Raw genomic sequence first — 20,002 nt, forward strand, 5'->3', positions numbered from 1 at the left:
TGGTAAATTCGCAGCAATACTTTCGTAAATTTAATTGTTTTGGACATATATCTAATTGAAAGTAAATAAAGCCAAATGATAGGAAACATACAAAAATACATGTAGTTGAAAGTACTTGAAATGTAATAGAGTGGTTCAAATTTAAGCAAAGCTTTGAATTTAAATGAAGATTTCAAAGTCATATAATATGTTATCCAAATCACCTATTTGACCAACTAAGTTCAAAGTGAAATGAGTCACCTTAAAATTTTAAGTAGATCTGATAGTGAAGTTGTTTTGACCATCCAGTCATCTTAAGATATTGCACTGTATTGTTTATTTGCTAAAATTCACATGAATTATAACAGTACAAAACAGCCGCTTTAGTTATAATTGGCACTGGCATAATCATCCGGCACAGTCAGTGTTTTAAACTGTTTGTTGATATTTTTCTTGCTGTCATCTTTAACATTTCTACGTTGACTTGGGTGCCTGACTGATCAAAATTCCTTATTCCTTAATTCAATACATTTCTTTGTTTTGTTTTTTGTTTTTTGGTTTTTTTTTTTTTGCTACACGTTTGATCACAAATAATTTTAAACAATTTCGTTACTTTCAAAGAGAGAATTAGCTTTGATAAGCAAAAGGTTGGTATTTTACTCTTTTAAGTAACATTTGAATATGGTTGCAAATATGTGATTTCTATGCTATATATATTGTCACAATTTGAAAATATCTGCCTCTAGCAAAGAGCTCAGCGCGTGTTGACTGTCAACAAAGGCGATTGCTATTTTTGGTGGCGATTACGAATATCCACCAATCAAAAGGGAAGTCAAAGTGCATGTTATAATTCATGACGTCATTGCAAGGTGCTTGCTTATATTTCATTGGTTGATATTTTCAATCGTCGAAACGTCGGCTTTCTATTGGTTAGTATTCCTGCTTCGCGCTGGGTATCGCGCGTCTACTACAAGCTGTTAGCGTCACTTGCGAAGTTGTTTACTGGAGGATCGATTATAAGAAAATTTACTTTTTTCGTGAGTAAGTTATGATTTTTTCTAAATCTCTAACATGCAGAAAAGTAGATATTTACATTTTGCTTTGATTATTCGCTGTGTGTGATCATTCTTGTGTACAACTGCACGGAAATTTTCGATTAATTTTTACCTCTGGACAAGTTGGTGGTACGCCCGACAAGGCGCCATAGTGAATTTCAGCAGTAAAGTTGCTACAGATGTATTGTTACTATATGCACAAATCCTCATAATCGTTCGTTTAAGTAGCGTTTAAGTTAACTGTGCATTAATCTTTCTGATATGCACAATCACCCGTTCCATTTAATTAGATCCCTTGCCTTTGTTCTTCCTGCATATTGAACAAAGATGGCGCAAAATAATAACATGGCATTTATTGCGTAAACATAAACCGTTGTGTGTAGTAGAAAGTGTTACTTATGCAGGTTGATCAATGAAATGCTCTCATTCATGTTGCAGATAAAGCTCAGAATGGCAGCTACAGCTAAGAAAGGCGCAAAGAAGGCTGATGCCCCAGGTATTGAATAAATATTACCCACAATTCTTTTCATGAATCTTAAATATTTTTCTTGTGTCTCGCAAACGTTAAATTTCTTGGTGATTTTATTTAACTTTAAACTTCCAGCAAAACCAAAGAAAGCAACAAAGCCCAAGTCTCCCAAAAAGGCTGCAAAGAAGGCAGGAGCAAAAAAGGGTAAGCCTGTGTTTTTACACAAAAAAATTAATAGACTTTAAGGGAATGCATTATGTATTCTCTCTAGCTTTGTCAGAGTATTTCATTTGCAGGCGATTCCCATATCAAAACCAATCTTCATTAAAAAAAGAAATTAAAAGTACTTGATATAAGATATTTAGTACTAAAGAGTTCTTGGTAAACTTAATCATTTAAAATTGGGCCTAGCTGTTGATGATTATTTATATTGTTGAATGTTTAATAATGCAATTTGTTCTATTTTAAAGGAGTTAAGAGAGCTGGAAAGAAAGGAGCAAAGAAGACCACTAAGGCCAAGAAGTAGATGATTTTCTTGCAGACATCTTCACAATCCAGGGATTTCCTCATCAGTCATCGTGTAGACCTAGATTTCCACCCCTCTCTGACTTTGTCATCTCATTTTTTTGAGAATGACCGAATCTCTTTTATTATATAGATCTATATATAACTGTTTTATAGAATAGATATTTATAGATGTGTGAACAACAAACGGTTTTATACTCTGTCAAAGCTGACTGTTTTTGATTTTTTAGATCAATTTGATATTTACAAGTTGTTAAGAATTTCTAAATGTTAAAGAGAATGAAATTTTACCGATGTTTTATCATAATTTTTTGACTAATCTCCATTTTTGTCACATTTTATGATTCTTTTTATGACTGGGTGTGTAATACTCTTTCTACAGTCTTGTACCAAGCCTGTAGGACTATAAATGTACAATAAATGTGTATAAAACTAAGCTTGAGAGTTGTTTTAATTACATGTATCAGAAATCCCATAGCATATTGAAAAAGCCGTAATTTGATTTTTGGAGGTAAAGATGCTACTATATTACCACTACCTCGGCATTATGTAACAAGTTAACGTGCAAGAAGCAAGTTAGTTGAAGTAGTGTCTAATTAATACTAGTATATCCCTTGCAACAAAAAGTGTGGTGTGTATACATAATGTTCTTGAACAGTCAGCCCTCTATATTGTAAGTGCAACACCTCTTAAACCACCACACGGAATTTCATTTAACTTTATGGGCATATAGGAGACCATGTGTATATATGTATATTACCAGCGAATTCAGATTTCATATATTCCTCGGGAATTGTGGCCCTTTTGAACTTAGAATTTTGGCCAAATACAGTATTGAATATTCAGAATTGAACAGTTTAATTGTTTTAAAGCACACCTCCTCGTAAACTGCTGCATAGAATTTCATAACCCTTAGTAGGCATTTAGGACAAAGGGAATTTTGATTTCATGATTTTTTTTTTGAATTTAGAGTTTTGTCGTTTTTCAAGACAAACTATATATGCACACATATGCTGAAAGTTTTGATGTGAAGAATTTTGCGGGAGTTATACCCTTATATTTATTTATTTATTGTATCCTGCCATTAATAATGTCAAAGATTGTCAAGTAATGGGAGTGCAAATATAAGTTGTTTAGGGATGGTAATGTGGACCTAAATCTCAGTCTGAATTATACTATTGTTGTAAAAAGTTGTACTACTGAGCAGCTGCTAAAACTATGGTGGGTGGTCAACAAATGGCTTTCGGATCTAACTTAAATTTTTAGATATGATTTTTCAAGTTAAAAACTGCTATTGAAAATATGTATTAGCTTTAAAGATGAAAATTCTAAGTGTTCTCCTATAATATGTTTACAAATCCCAACAATATTTGGTCGCGATGATGTCTGTAACAATCAAATGGGAAAGAGTTTACTTCATTTCATACTTTTATGTAAATAACACAAGTTAATATATTTACTTTGACAATTGTTTAAGGTGGAATAACACATCGTCACAAAATGGCTGACCTCTGATCGAAACGACATTTCGTTTTATTAAAAGGATTTTATGGACAGAAACATGTAACTTACTTCATAGCCGAGTGGAAAAGTGTCGGACTTGTGATCCGTACATCCCGAGTTCGTATCCCACAGGGGTTTTTGTTGTTACTTACTGGAATAATTATTTTAGATATTCATTTTTTATTCCCAAACTGCAAATTTTTTTCGCTTATTTGACATTTGTATATTTTATTTATCATTATATCTTTCATTATCAAAAAAATTTCTGCTAATTTGAGTGACTTTTTCCAGGTGTGTTATTCCACCTTAACTTTCAAGTGGCCCTGGCATATGGCTAAATTTCCATTGCATCACTAATTACGGTTTTTACCTTTGAAAACTCATGAACGTTAGTATACTTGTTTTACATAAGTTTAAACAAAAATTTGGCGTTGCTAAAAAAGCACCCACTTCTTATATATAGATAGTGAGAAGGAAAGACAGCTACATGAATTTATTATTATAATCATATAACATATCGCTGTAGTTGTAGCCAATGACACCCATGGAATTCATTAATTCACAGTTGATAAACTAGAATTTACAACTCCAAACTTTTACATAATAAATATTGATATTGGTTGAAGGTTTGTACACAATAGTTTGTAAAGAGGCATTTTACATGCGCAATTGATGTTAAATTAAATATATATATATATCGCATAAGTACATATATCAATTATATTTGATAGTCATAACTTTAGTTTACAATTACAATAGCTTGAGAAATTCTGAATTGAATTATAGTTAACAGGTTTTTTTATTCATATTAAATCTACATTGAAAAGCTTAAAACTGTAGCTTACCAATGTGGATACTATATAGTGTGTGGTGTAAACTCATCTTCGCTAGCCAAGGGTTTTCGGTCCACTCCGCTCCATGGGGAGTGGAGTGGACCGAAAACCCTTAGCTAGCGAAGATGCTGTAAACTATTTATGGCCGGTTGCGTTTATTATAGATATAGTTAGTGAGTGTAAGCTACACTGTAATTCTTGACCATTTATCATTATCAAATGCAAAACAAATACACAGTTTCACAGATTAACTAAAGTAAACGAATCGCTAACTGTATATAGACCTATTTTAAAGACAGTAAACCATATCATATGACATATTTTACAGCCGAAAAACTTTTTTAATCTACGGTATTTATGTTTAAATTTTTTTAAACCCTTATGTTTAGTGTATTATTAGTATATATTGGTGATTTGAAATGGTAAGTACTTATTGTTTTATTGAGTGTGTGTGTGTTTTTTTGTTTTTTTTTTGGAGGAAATACCGCTATAGCGCAAAATTTTCGAAAGTCAAATTTAGATAGCCATAGTATGCTTATTTTGTACCGGACCCAACACGCAAGTATACTACTGTTATAAGCTGACGACAAGTCCTTTACTAGTATTATAGAAGGTCCAGGGTATGGACTTATATAATTGTACTTGTATTTCTTTTATATTGTGTGTGTGTGGGGGGGGGGGGGGGGCAGAATTTCGCACCTTGAATAAAAGGGTACATGCTTTTCTTTCTTTTTTTTGCAAATACTGTCGGTCCAAGCAGAAAATATTCTTGGGGTTTTTACAAGAGTAACATCAACCCTAAAATACAGGTTGATCATGGCGATTGGATGACCTCAATCGATTTTCAGGTCAAAAGGTCAGATCATTTAATGATGTAACTACCTCTACATGCATGACAAAACTGTTCGATTATAATCTTTACAGCGTATTATTGCCGTGACTTAACTCTGCATAAAATATGCGTTGGTCATGTACATGCCCCTTTAGGTAAAAATGTCAACAGGTCAGCTGCTTTGTCGATTATCTCGATTCAAATTATATCGAGGAAGTCAAGAATTATTTCATGTAGATTAGCTGCAGGTCTGTAGCTCCCGGTCTGAAAAAATTCGGATGGACGACCTGTCATCCATCCGAGTATTCTCAGATTTTCAGATCGGGAGCTACAGACCAGCAGCTACTTTTTGGTGCGCAGTCGCTCTGATTGGTCTTGCCAGGAGGTTGTGGGAAGCGGTGATATTGTAAACATACCGTACGTTCATCCCAACAATTACCTCTAATTCGTACCAAAAAATCGTCATTGTTGGCTGTGCTGTCTGTAGCACACGATACAACTTTTATACTTTAAATCCCATTGTATCATTGCAAACATGAACTGAACGTGGTCTTTATACTTACATATAACTTGGTGGTTTTTTATTGTTTTTTTGGGGGGAGGGGGGTTATTACTAGTATTTATATTTTATAAAACAAGTAGGCAAAAGCTAGTTCGCAATCTCACGAAAATACGCGACAAAAATGCAGATTCCGCGAGGATATAATATCATAAGTCCACTATAGAGGGTCGTGCTTGTCACTAAGTGTACCGGTGGTTTAATGGTACTGTAGCGGAACACAATTTAACATTTCTTTAAACAAGAAAGAATGGGGTTTAATGAAAAAGGCGCGTTTCATTGTGTAAATGCTAGTTGATAAAGGAGATGTTATGTAAAAGGATAAAGTTATGTAAAGCAGGAGTTGACTGGACATGGTTTAAGTCCTATTCACGGTAAAACGCAGACAGGGTAAATTTCCATCAGGAGAACCACGTATAACAGGACGGGATAAATTGGACGCTTCAAACACTGATGGAAACCGTGGAAGTACTCCTTTTACTCTGAATTCCATCTATTCGAATTGGTCTTCAGAAATAACAAGAGAACCATTCGACAATGAATTACAATGGTTTAATCATCATGGTAATGGTCTGTAGAGAGTATTTGTAGCCGCGCCATGTTTTCCAGTTGACACCGTCCGCCATGCTTTCGTGTTCCCCCTTGAGGTACTGTCCGTTGGGGTTTGCCGTGTGACAGTTGCTGTACCAGAACCCTCCTTTGAATGAGACCGCGCACTGACCACTGGCCTGGTCGTTGTCCACGTCCTTGGTTGAGAACAGCATCCCATTGTGTGGGGACAACGAATCACCTACAGCAGACACAACATAAAATGTATCTATTAAAGATCCTACATGTATCTTACTGGTTTTTTGCAAAAACAACAATAACTATCCCATCTTATTATCCGTATCTAACCGATTTTTTGCAAAAACAACAATAACTATCCCATCTTATTATCCGTATCTAACCGATTTTTTGCAAAAACAACAATAACTATCCCATCTTATTATCCGTATCTAACCGATTTTTTGCAAAAACAACAATAACTATCCCATCTTATTATCCGTATCTAACCGACTTTTTGCAAAAACAACAATAACTATCTCATCCTATTACATGTATCTTACCGGTTTTTGCAAAAACAACAATAACTATCATCATCATCAACGACAACAACATTACCAACAACAGGCATAATTATCATCAACAAAACCAATGAAAATAATTGCACATATATGTACACAATTATATATGATTTATTTGTCCAATACTGTAACATTATTGGTTTTTGTTGACATCAACTAATTAAAACTTGGTCTGCAACATGCACCGACCGTATACCGATATTCAACATATTGATAGACGGATTAATCTTGCTAATAAATAATTAGGTACTTCTAATGAATGAAAGATAACCTAAACCACCAGTATTTGGTACTTTGCAGATAGGGGAAAATTGGCAATATAGACTGGACTTTAAATATCTACAATATACCAAGCTAGAAAAAATATTTGTAAATTTGTACTGTATAGGTTGACGAAGATTTAAATTTCAATCTATTTTTTGTTTTATGAAAAATGGTGTGTGGCCTCAAAGAATAATATTTCAAAGCGAACATGTTCTTATTTGAAATTTAAAATCTAACCTGTCCATGTATAAACATTGTATGTGCGGAGAGGATTTGGCTGCGTATTTGTAACATATAGTCCAACATGTAACTAAATTCATGCGATCGTTTTTTGTATCACGAGATGTGCTTTACGTACCTGCAGTCCCGGAATATCCGCCGACTGTCAACCGGAACTTTGTATCCCGACTCCCCACCTGGAAAAGTTTGTACTTGGCAAAGCGACTCTCTCCTTCGAAGTCTGTCATATCCACCCTTAACTCATACATAGACTGGCTCGTCAACAAATGTAGATACTCGTTACCTTCAAAGAACAAGAAAAACTATTCAAACATCCAGATAATATGTTTACATATACAAGCTAAGAAAATATACCTTTTCTCTGTGTATTTATAGAATTCGACGGATTCAATTTTTACGTGTGATGTATACATGTATTTCAACTAAAATGGATTGAATTTACATTTTGAGCAATTCTTATAGAAATCTTGACAAATTTATAAATCCAGATTCGGACGGTCTCGTGTAATGGTACGTTGATTAAGACAATAACAATATGCATTCTAATTAATTATCAAAATATTTTTAATCTTAGGTGTTACAATCAATGTTGGACGATTGTAAAAATCTCGTCCTAAGCAACAGTTTTGTCACATCTTGAAAAATCAGAACATCACTTCTCAACAGTGAAAGTTAGAGGACAATTCTTGTTTTACTAGAGATGCAAACAAGTTGTCTGATAAGAACATATGTATAAAGATCTGCTGCCCATTTAATGCCAGCGCTTACGCCAAATTTCACCTTGTACAAAAAAGTAATGCATGCAAGAATTCGACGCATAACTGAGCATTATTTAATCTTAATCTGGCCCACGGGTATCAACATGTTAGGGTTCTGAGTCAGCACACGAGCTGACATATACCGGTGTAGTCTCCGCTAACCGTCAGTTGTCACCTGAAGCTTACCTAGCCAGAGTTCTCGGAGCTGATTGCTAAACCCAAACTGGTACTCTGTCCAGTCCCGGAAAAAGTCCAGGGACCCGTCCGACCTCTTCTGTATAACCTGTCAAGGACAACCATAATGCTAAATCGTCGCACTGAACAAAAAATTGCTTTACACGCATACATTGCCTCAGAAAAATTCGGTATCAAATCTTTAAAACGATAATATTAAATTGCATATTTTTTTTTACCAATACAGTGCAAGTTAATATGAAAATAAGACAAGTTTGCTCACCAGCCACCCTCCCTCGTCTACGTCCATGTCACACAACACGTCCAGTCCCCTCCTGATGGCCCCAGGGTACACCGTGTACACCCCTGATGTAGAGTTCGGATTCTGTGCCCTGATATCGTAGCAGTCCCGGGGAGTCGGGTGCTCTAAGATAAAGTGGTACAAGGGTTTATTAAAGCTATCGGAGTCTTTGAATTTATGAAAGTTAACATTGCGTTTTACGGACAAAACTGCACGTTTTGCACAATGTACCAGACTGGGAGTGAGTTCCAAGGAATGCAATGTCATTACCGCAATCCAAGACCAATGCCTCAATTAGAGTCGGTGTAGTAGGGTGTAATCCACAGGGAAATATTTTTTTAAAAACATTTTATATACATGTAAACATAAAATTATAAATTAATTTTTCATTATAAGTAATTTGTACGGTACATGTATTGTCCCCCTTATAAGAATTTCATAAGGCATTGTTCTTGTTTCGCAGGCATGACATTTATGGTTTCAGCAATAGCAGTCAATATCCCCTTAGAAAAGGTTAGCTACACAGCTAAATTCCCTGGGGAAGAGTTGATATAGAGAAAATGTTATGGGAAAAACAAATTCACGCTTAAAATTTCAATTATCAACATGATATACAGACACATTTTAAAAACATTTCATTTTTTTATGTATTTAATCACAAAAATATGACGGGTCCTTGTATTTTCGCTAGCCAAGTATAGGCGTCGAAACCGGGGCGGGGGGGGCTTAGCCAAATTAGGCATAAACCATATATATTTTTTGGCTTGTCAAGATTTTTCATAATTTAAGCCCCCACACTTTCAGTTTGCTTCTGACGCCACTGCCAAGGTTTTATGATCCACTCCGCTCTACTACAAGATCCACCCGGCTATTGTAGAGGAGCAGAGTGGAAAGTTAACCTCTGGCTAGCGAAGATGTTGATTTTTGGATTTTTGAAAGAAAAGTCAAAGATAAGAACATTGCACCGTTGACAAGAAGGCAGCGTCCTGTCGTCTGTCAGGGTGTGTGTGGGCGGAGAGGGTGTGGTATTCAATGTTATGTCATAACTATATAGTACACCGCGTATTTTCAACATGTGTATATAATGCACTCAAACAAATATTTTCTTAGAAATTTATGTAAGAAACAATCGAACTTGAAACGGAGTATAAAGCTCCTATACAGTGTCTTTTATATCGGTATTGATTGACTAGTGATGAGTTGGTTTGGGAAACATTAATTGAGAATGGTTAATTAAATCATGATGACAAATTTCGATGTAAATTTGCCAATCGTTCCGCAAGTTTACTTTAGAGCAATGGTAGCGATAATAGTGTAAAATCGATTAAATATTAACACCAAGAAAAGAAGAAATCTGGCATACCTGTGGGCTTAGTTTGATTCTCTATCTTCTCTACCAGAGTACGGAGCTCCCCGACAATCAAAGAGTTAGGGTAGTACACGGCCGCGGCTAACACCGCAGTCCCCGCCAGGAGGGTCAGTACTGCCCCATAGCTGACACCCACCCCCTCCTCACTGGCTGATTTCGCCCTGTCCTTTTTAATCCTCTCTTTCTCAGACGACATTTCTACTCTCAGATCAGCCATGAATGCATGTACCCCAGAATTTCGTGATTTAAACTGCTCTATAAGCAGACCTGTTTTTATCGTTTCCCATGAGATACGCGAAACACCCTGTATTGAAACTTGGTGATGGGTTTTGTTTACTTTAAATCGCTGATATGATTCATCAAGAAAATCATCTTATTGAAGATGCCAATTACCACCCACCCTTTTATGAAATTAAATTACGAACATAACATTAATATATGACTTGATATTTTTGGGCAATTTTAAAAAGCGTTAAAGATCGATGAAAAATGAATTTTAAAAAACCCAGCCCTACACACAAACTCCATATATCTACGTATAAAATACATTGGGATGGACATTTATTTTTCTTCTGTATAGTCTACACCGTATAAGCTTCACTGCCTCCCGTTGCCCTTTGGTTATTGCAGGTGAAACAAAGCGTGAGATTTCTTTTGTATTTATTGGGGCTGTAGATAGAATATAGTCACAATCGAGTTAAGTTTTAATTCATAAATAACAGACCCTTTACATTGTAATAACTGTATTTGAATGGACCAGTGCAAATTCATTATTGAGATGTTCATGTCTCATGTCTCCCGAGATATCTTAATGATTGAGAATTAAAGTTTTAATATATTGTGAATGTTGTATCCATATAATGATTTCACAAAAATAGCACTGATTATTTGATATTGCTATTCTTATAGAATATATAAGTAATTGAAATAATGTTGGTAATACGAAAAACTCGTTTAATAGGAAGCAAGATAAGAAGAGTATATACTACAAGTAGTACGTATATGCTTACATGCAGAAATTGCACAAGTGGATTAAAATGTAGCGATTTTCAAAATCTTTGTTAATGTGTCTAACAGAGGCAGATTTGATTTTCGTTGTAATTCAAACCAAGGCTCGATCTTAGCATACAAACCAAGCAATATATGGACATAAAGCTGCTCAGGGCGTGTTCAGCAGAGCTTGTGTTCGCGAGCGTTCGCCAAAAATCCCTCCACCTGCAACACAAATTTTGGCGGGCATTCGCGAGCACCTACTTTGCTGAACGCCTCTGATCAATATGGTCACTCTAAAGCCATGCTAGGAATGTCATGTACATGTACATCCGACATTCGTATTTAATGCAGATATGTTTATGTATCTCATGTACCATTGAACGTTAATGGTTTGAGAGAATAAACTGAATTTAAATTGACTCCTCTGCATGTAAAGGAATTGCGAGTAACTAAGCTGTTGAACATATGTGTCAATACCGGTAATCTAATTATAAATATTAAGTTATTTCATTTTCTGGAAAATGCGTTTAGATAATTATTTCAAAACATGCCATCTAGTATTTTAACAGTTGTTTAATTAACATCAATGATTTGTGGTCTTGGATTTATTTGAATTCAGACTTTGTTAAATCACTTATCACTGGAGAAAAGCTTCTTAGTTCACATCCTCTATCGAAATCCCCATAAGATATTTTAAAACATTTTACTTTCCTTCAGATATAGTGAAAAATCTTGTATAAATTTATCAGTCATTTGAACAGCAGACCGTTTTTTTCTAGATTGTCTTACTGAACATTTTCTTTGTGTTAAGTTTTCACAAATTCATAGGCTGTAAAATAAACAAACTATGAAAGACATATTTTGTTTTGTTGCTTATCTAACTGCATAATTATTCTTACAATTCAGGAACTCGAGAGTTCCCAAAGTAATTGATATTAATAATAAACTCTCTCTCTCTCTCTCTCTCTCTCTCTCTCTCTCTCTCTTATTACTTGATTTATGAATTGTAACAATATGACTGTTATAGTTAAATGTATGAGCCGGTGTAACGAAGAATATTGACCCGGGTTGAAAATTGACCCGGGGGTCATTTTTCAACGTTGAATATTGACCCGGGGGGTCATTTTTCAACGTTGAAAATTGAGACCAAACTCGTGAAATTTATACCCGGGGTCATTTTTCAACGGTATGAGAAAGATTTTTCTTAACTCTTTTGACCACGACACGTTGAACATTGATCCTGTTGAGAATTGACCCCAAACTTCAAAGTTTTGATCTGAACTGGAACTTACTCTACACGGTTTAAATGTAAAATCATGCACATGTTTGAAAGTTTCAGTTTTAAAATGTTCATACTGTGCGATACATATGCGGACGTGGCTGATTTATTTTAGGTTTATATATTCGATTAATCATTTAAAATTGAGACTGAAAATATAATATCCATTTATGTTTACAATACTATGTAAATAAATCTAAGAAGATAACCGTTTGTTTCAAAATGGAACGGGCAAGTCAGGCTATAATAATTTTTGACAGAATTGATTTTTATTCCCTCATGTGACAGAATTTAAAGTTTAAACTTGTCATAATCTCTGATAAATATATTTATTACCTAATCAAAGGGATTTTGTTGTTTTATTACAAATTAAATATTTGCGTCTATTTTAAACTGCCGGTCAATAGACTTCGATCTATTGGACCGCCGGTCAATATACTGCGATCTATTGGATCGCCGGTCAATAGACTGCGATCTATTGAACCTGCAACGTATTTCAGAACGCGGGTATGTTAATGTTACATCCTTTCTACAGTTCTCAGGGAATGTATATTCCTTTACATAGACGCTGTTTTTAGTACTATTTTAGTACTATCAAAACGGAGTATCAAATAATCGACAGTTTTGAAGCTTTATATAAGGTAAAACACTATTTAAAATCTAATGTGTGGAAGACTCCCCCTTCTTTGTGTAAACTAATATTAAATTGAGATGTTGTAAAACATGCAACAGGTTTTGTGCATGAAAAAGATGAAAAAAAAATCTGAGTATATTGCATAATAATGGCACGAAAACAATCTGCAATATGCAAATTGTAAACCCCAAAAACTAAAAAAGGAATTAGTTAATAAAACAATTATTTTATGCTTGAACAGTCAATAGACCAGAATTTTTTCCCTTGGTGCAGGGAACAGCTCAGTATGATCTATTGCCCTCGGCCGCCTCGGGCAATAGATCATACTGAGCTGTTCCCTGCACCTCGGGAAAAATATTCTGGTCTATTGACTGCTCAAGCATTAAATAATTGTAAACTAACGAATATTGACTGTTATCGTTACTTTTCAGGCAATTCAACCGAGAGCTTTATTCGACAGGCACCTGACATTGTATATTTTTCTAATAATTAAAAAATATAACCTCAATACTGTTATATTAAGTAACGGGTATATATATTTATATTAAGAAAAAAGATATAACGTCAGGTACCTGTGCTTAATTTGAAGAAGTCAGAATATTTCCCTGTCAAAATGATAAATGAATGGTTGTCATACTGATTTTTATCCAACAAGTCGTCAACAGTTTTTATTTATTTTATACGACTGAACAATAGTTTTTCATAAACTTGCCAGATAAACTATTTTTGAAGCACCAGCCAACTTTCTGCATGTGCAAAGTCATAAATCTTTAAAAAAAAAAATACAATTCATCTCTATTATTTTAAGTTTTCAATTCCATTGTTTACCTGTAAATTAGAAACACAGACAACTGACGTCATATATTTTCTCATAAATAAAAACAAATGCCCTCTACAGTAAAAATGTAAACATGCCCTCTACAGTAAAAATTTAAACATGCGATTTGAAAAAGTAGTCTTACATCTACATGTACAGTCAGAAGATGGTTGATCTAAACATTTTAATGGTACATATGAAAAGGCATGCAAAAAGTTGAATATATTAAGATTTCTCAAGCATACAATTGATAGATAAACACTTGTTAAAGTTCGGCTTTTATCAGACCTGGACTGGAATATGGTGATGTTGTGCGGGGCAACTGTATCAAGGAAAACTCCGAAGTGCTTAAACATGACTGTAAAAATTGAAGCAACCAGGACATTAACAGGGATGAGAGTTAATTCTTCTAAAATCATTTGATATAGTGAACTTGGTTTGGAAACCTTACAATCTCGAAGGGATTAACATAAACTAATTCTATTCTGCAAGATTATAAATGGTTTAGCATCACAATACATGATAGATTTAATTCAGTCATATTTTCCAACTGTTCATGCATATAATCTTAAGTCGATTGACCTTTTTTACTATCTACCACTATGTCGGACTTGTTATTACAATAGCTCTGTTCCGTCTACTTGTAAATTATGGAATACAGAAACGAAAATTCCATCAACTTAATCTTTTTTTAAGTGAAAACTTAAACATCAAAATATACCAAAAGCTTACAAACACTTCAGTTTAGGCAATAGGAAAAAAAATATTATTTTACTTCAATTATGGAATAAAGTTAGTAATCTAAATGCTTACTTATTTAAGGATTTTTTAAATGATAAGAGTCGATGTTTATACTGTGGGACTGAATCTGAAGGAAATGTGATATTTTTTCTTGGATGTCCAAGATACACTCAACAATTAAGAGACGAACTTTTTAAACAACTTATTGACATTAGTGTACCTTTTCATATTAAGTTTATATTTTAGGGTAGTTCTGATTTTTCATATAAATAAAATTGTAAAATTGTTTCACATGTTTATAGTTACAATGTATATTAGAGCTCCCAAGCGTTTTTGATTCTCATAAGTTACAATACTTGAGCATATTTAAGTATTATACATGTTTACTTACTTATTATAATTATAGTTCCCTTTTATTTACTGTTCTTTTCAAATGTGCTGGATCATGAAAATCTCAATCTTATGTTTGTATCTCTGCAAGTATAAATGAAGGTGATAGGTTTGTTAATGTAGGTGTGGATGAACATGTCTACCAACAATATGTCTTTTAATCATATACTGTGGCATCATTTAAATTCGTGGGGGTCAATTTTCGTGGATTGTGGGTTTTTTGCTTATTCGTGGGGATGTCATTTCGTGGATTTGTCGGTTTTTAGTATCAGTATGATAACAAACTCTTTCAAAATTTGTTTTTGTCGAGGATGTAAATTCGTGGGGGAGGGCTACCCACGAATACCACGAAAATTGAGCCACCACGAATTTGAATGATTCCACAGTATGGTAAATGTTCAGATAATTATTTAATATTCAAGTATCCTTTGTCTTATATACACAAAATATCAATAATATTCTGTAAACTAGTAATATATATATTCTTATGATCATAGATCATTTTATAACACCACTTCTTGACTTTGTATGTTTGAAAGGGTCTACATAGGCTATGTCTGTTATCCACTCCATCTGAATTCAATAAAAAAACCGTTTAAATTAAATTAATAATGTAGTTGCCACTGATAGGAAAGTCAACTATCTACTCCAACGCTGTTGTATGATCTTCTACTACATATTTCTATTCAAAAAATGCAATTTACCAATTTATTGACGAAAACAATTACTGTTAGTAAATTTATTTTAAATTTTTGTGATCAAAGCAATTTAGAAACTATTAAAGCAAAATTATTTTAGGGTCATCTTTAAAAATTAGGTTGCCAACTTGCTACCGATTCCATGAAGCAGAATTGTCTATGCCTAGAAAAATTGGCGATTTGATGATATTTAGTTACATCAGAAGTTATCCTAACGGAACAAATAAAGCACTAAAATATATCGGCTTTCAAGATATAGTTACTACAGCATTGTTCATGAAAGAGTACATGTTAGCTGATCATCATTTTGTAAACTGCTATTGGCTGGATGGGTGTGAATATAAAATTCAGATAATCACAGTTTTAACAAACTCAGTGGGTGCGAAAACAAAACTCACAATATGACATACTGTAAATTTTGTATTTACACCCACCCAGAAAATTTGCAATGAACAATATCAAAGTTTCAATTTACTGGGTGAATATAAAACCAAAATTAAACAATGTGACGTATTGTAATTTTCTTAATTATTTATATTTGTACACTTATCCAGCGAGTTTAAAAAAAGGAGTGTTATTGAATTAAACAGTTTAACGTGTAACCATGTATACAAATACATGTATTCTTAAAAAACATATTTTTTTAAGTATAGATATCACACAAAACAGCAATACGCGAAAAGTTTATTATGAATAAAATAGTTATTAGATATATTTAAACACTGATAATTTTTAATTAAATAAACTCAAGTTATAAATATTGATTCGTTAATTTGTGCTCCTTTGCTGTTGAATTTTGAACCGGTTTCATGATCAAAATTCAACGATGCGGGTCAATTTTTAACGGATTAGGGTCTTTATTCAACACTTTTTAAAATGACCCCCGGTTCAATTTTCAACCCGGGTCAAAATTCTTCGTTACACCGGTCCTAGATATCGCGGTAGTAAAATCATCTTGTCAAAAAATCTAAATGATGTTCAGCACGCCTCTGTTTACAGTGTATAAAAACAAGGGTGCTAATCTACGTCATCACCGGGATGACGTAAACATACACAGTCGGCCATTTTCTCTCGGTTCGAATAAGAGGTAAGGTTGTTTTGTACCCAGAGACTAAATAATTATTAAATACACCACTCTTACGGAATTACATTAGACCCACTCTATTATGCTAAAACTGTATAACTTTCCAAACTGCAGTCATTTCTGAAAACACCTCGCATTTATCCAAATGTATGCCGAGGTAACGTTAACGCACTTGCACTATCGTACATTCAATTCACACATTATATGCATGTTTTACAAATTATAAAACATATTTTTTAACAAAACTTATTATTAGCGGTCTTTTAGCCATTAATGAATTCATCTAGTCAATTTCAATCTATAATTTGATATTGTTGACATCATTTGATGCTATTACTAATATCTTGATAACGTTAACACATCCATTTTTCAATGATAACGTTCACACTTTACTTATAATAACGTGTTTTCTTATTCTATCAATCTTTTTATTTATAGGTGAAGATGGTTAAACGTAAAAGTCGATTGTGGCTAAATCACCCAAGATCAACGGCTGCAAAAATAAATTCTAAAAACAAATATATAGTAGAAAATATACCGGTATGTACTAGTGATTCGCCACACAAAAACAATACTCTGATTTTGCGACGAAAGATAAAAGGGACACCTTCTAAGTCACCTCCTTGTAAAGTATTCAAGCAGCGTTCGACACCATCAAAATCTCCATTTATCAAAAGACTGAAGAAGAATACGATTTTTTATGTACCCCCCTCTGTATCAAAATGTCCGTCAGTTTCATTTAAAATAATTAAAAATGATTTTGATCAAGAATCTCCCGGGTCGTCTGATAAAGTTTTGCAGTGTCAAAACAACCAAATAGAAAGTGAAAGCATTGGAGTAAAATGCACAGGGCCTTCTAAGAGTAGGCGTGCTCTGCTTGAGCGGTTTGAAAACAACACCTGTGTTACATTCTTGTACCCAGACATAAATCTTACAAACTTTCTCCCAAATAAATGCCATCCTAATTTCCAGAAGGATTTGGTTTCATTCATATACCGCATGGTTGTAGTATTTTCATTAGCGTACCATTCAACAACTTCCAACCACAGTCTAAATGCAATGTTGTTGATCGGGAATAAACCCTTCTGTACCAACTCGAAAAAAAAGGACAAATCTTCTTTCAAGACCATGTTCTTTGAGTTGTTGTAAAACTTTTAAGATCATTGCATGAATATCAGCAGTGTCCACCGAGTCTGAAATACACGTATTGCCTACAGGTATTATACCAGTTTCGTCTGAAAAAGAAATGTTTGAATTGTTTTCAAACCGCTCAAGCAGAGCACGCCTATTCTTAGAAGGCCCTAATGCTTTCACTTTCTATTTGGTTGTTTTGACGCTTCAAAACTTTATCAGACGACCCGGGAGATTCTTGATCAAAATCATTTTTAATTATTTAAATTTATTTAATTACTTTACAAGGAGGTGATTTAGAAGGTGTCCCTTTTATCTTTCGTCGCAAAATCAGAGTATTGTTTTTGTGTGGCGAATCACTAGTACATACCGGTATATTTTCTACTATAAGTCTGTCCCAAGTTATTGCTTCCATCGCTTTTTGGTGATTTTTGATAAAATTACACATACCTGTGAAAGAAATACAGTTGAAATCGTTAAAAGGGAATATATCCAAGATGTTTTCATTGAACAATTATCCCTTTCCTCTCAGAAAAATTCACAGGAACGAAAACAGATTCCCTACGGAGATTTATAATGGGGAATGTTTACATCTTTTATCCATTCGGAATACACTCGGAATACATCGCGCAATTTTTTAACGTTATTATCCGGGCTTATTAATGGCTGTTGCAATGCAAAATCTTCGTAGACTTTCAATTTCGGGATGTGTATTGAAACCCGAAGCGGTAGAGGGGGCGTTTCAAAACAGATAATCTGGACATTTTTCATATAAGTGGATGAACGTAGTTTGAGCACAAAGGTATTTACTATTATTGAAATATCAAGCAAAAAGTGGTGGAAGCAAAAACTCGGGACAGAGTATACATGTAAATGTTTGTTTTTAGAATTTATTTTTGCAGCCGTTGATCTTGGGTGATTTAGCCACAATCGACTTTTACGTTTAACCATCTTCACCTATAAATAAAAAGTATATAATTATAAGATTGATAGAATAAGAAAACACGTTATTATAAGTAAAGTGTGAACGTTATCATTGAAAAATGGATGTGTTAACGTTATCAAGATATTAGTAATAGCATCAAATGATGTCAACAATATCAAATTATAGATTGAAATTGACTAGATGAATTCATTAATGGCTAAAAGACCGCTAATAATAAGTTTTGTTAAAAAATATGTTTTATAATTTGTAAAACATGCATATAATGTGTGAATTGAATGTACGATAGTGCAAGTGCGTTAACGTTACCTCGGCATACATTTGGATAAATGCGAGGTGTTTTCAGAAATGACTGCAGTTTGGAAAGTTATACAGTTTTAGCATAATAGAGTGGGTCTAATGTAATTCCGTAAGAGTAGTGTATTTAATAAGTATTTAGTCTCTGGGTACAAAACAACCTTACCTCTTATTCGAACCGAGAGAAAATGGCCGACTGTGTATGTTTACGTCATCCCGGTGATGACGTAGATTAGCACCCTTGAAAAATATCCCGACGTCAAAATGTCATTTTCAGCGCGTGCTACTATACAGTACGTTAACAGAAATACCGCGATACCATAGAACCCGTGATATGATACAGAGGCGGATCCAGCAATTTGGAAAAGGGCCTTACAAAAAAAAACAAGTCTCTAGCAATGAAAATGTGCGTCTATGCTTAATAGAAATAAACACTAAGAAACAAAAGATAATTCAGACTAATTACGACAAGTTATTATAAAAATGATTTTTTTTTATGTCTTTGATGTTTAAATTCTGAACTATTTATCGATTTTGATTTCTATCAATTGCCTTCTTAAATAAAGGTCTAAATGATAGGATATGACAAAAATGGGGATAGTTTATCTGCTGAATAAATGGAACATGTGTTATACAATTGTACAGGCAGTAGGGCCTATTCGTCCCAGGGAACTTGACGTGCGGCTCTAGTACAGATGCGATCAAATTCAGGAAAGTTTTGAAAAGTTGTGCATTTTCATAATGGTTTACATAGAAACCCCTTACACTGTATTTTTGTAACATAATTTCCGATTTTTTGAAACAAAACAGAAAAAAAGGCTTTCTTTTGTGTTTCATATGGGTACGAAGGTAGTTAGCATTCCAGAAAAATAGCATAAGCGCGTCATGTAATTTTCTTTGTATTTTTCGAAACGAAGTTAAACTTTTTTGTTATACTTTCATGTTAAATACTGAAATCTGATTGGTTAAGACGCAGTTAATAATATTTACTATTACCCTCAGCGTTA

The 20,002-nt window shown here is 33.9% G+C and overlaps 1 protein-coding gene and 1 long non-coding RNA gene across 2 annotated transcripts; one reads left to right on the forward strand and one right to left on the reverse strand.

Annotated features, from left to right (window-relative positions):
* Positions 1-877: 877 nt before the first annotated feature.
* LOC105327674 (uncharacterized) lies at positions 878-2,077 on the forward strand. Its single transcript, XR_900080.4, has 4 exons — positions 878-1,016; positions 1,473-1,530; positions 1,639-1,707; positions 1,974-2,077. It is a non-coding gene; the product is annotated as an uncharacterized lncRNA (long non-coding RNA).
* Positions 2,078-5,608: 3,531 nt separating this feature from the next.
* LOC105327673 (ficolin-2) lies at positions 5,609-10,283 on the reverse strand. Its single transcript, XM_011428271.4, has 5 exons — positions 9,983-10,283; positions 8,602-8,744; positions 8,331-8,427; positions 7,505-7,669; positions 5,609-6,545 (listed from the first exon to the last, which is right to left on the reverse strand). Exons 1-5 carry the CDS (start codon positions 10,203-10,205, stop codon positions 6,298-6,300), a joined length of 876 nt encoding a protein of 291 aa, XP_011426573.3. The 5' UTR covers positions 10,206-10,283; the 3' UTR covers positions 5,609-6,297.
* Between the last annotated feature and the right edge of the window lie 9,719 nt (positions 10,284-20,002).

The sequence above is a fragment of the Magallana gigas genome, chromosome 2, assembly GCF_963853765.1.
Source record: "Magallana gigas chromosome 2, xbMagGiga1.1, whole genome shotgun sequence".
Taxonomy (NCBI): Eukaryota; Metazoa; Mollusca; class Bivalvia; order Ostreida; family Ostreidae; genus Magallana; species Magallana gigas.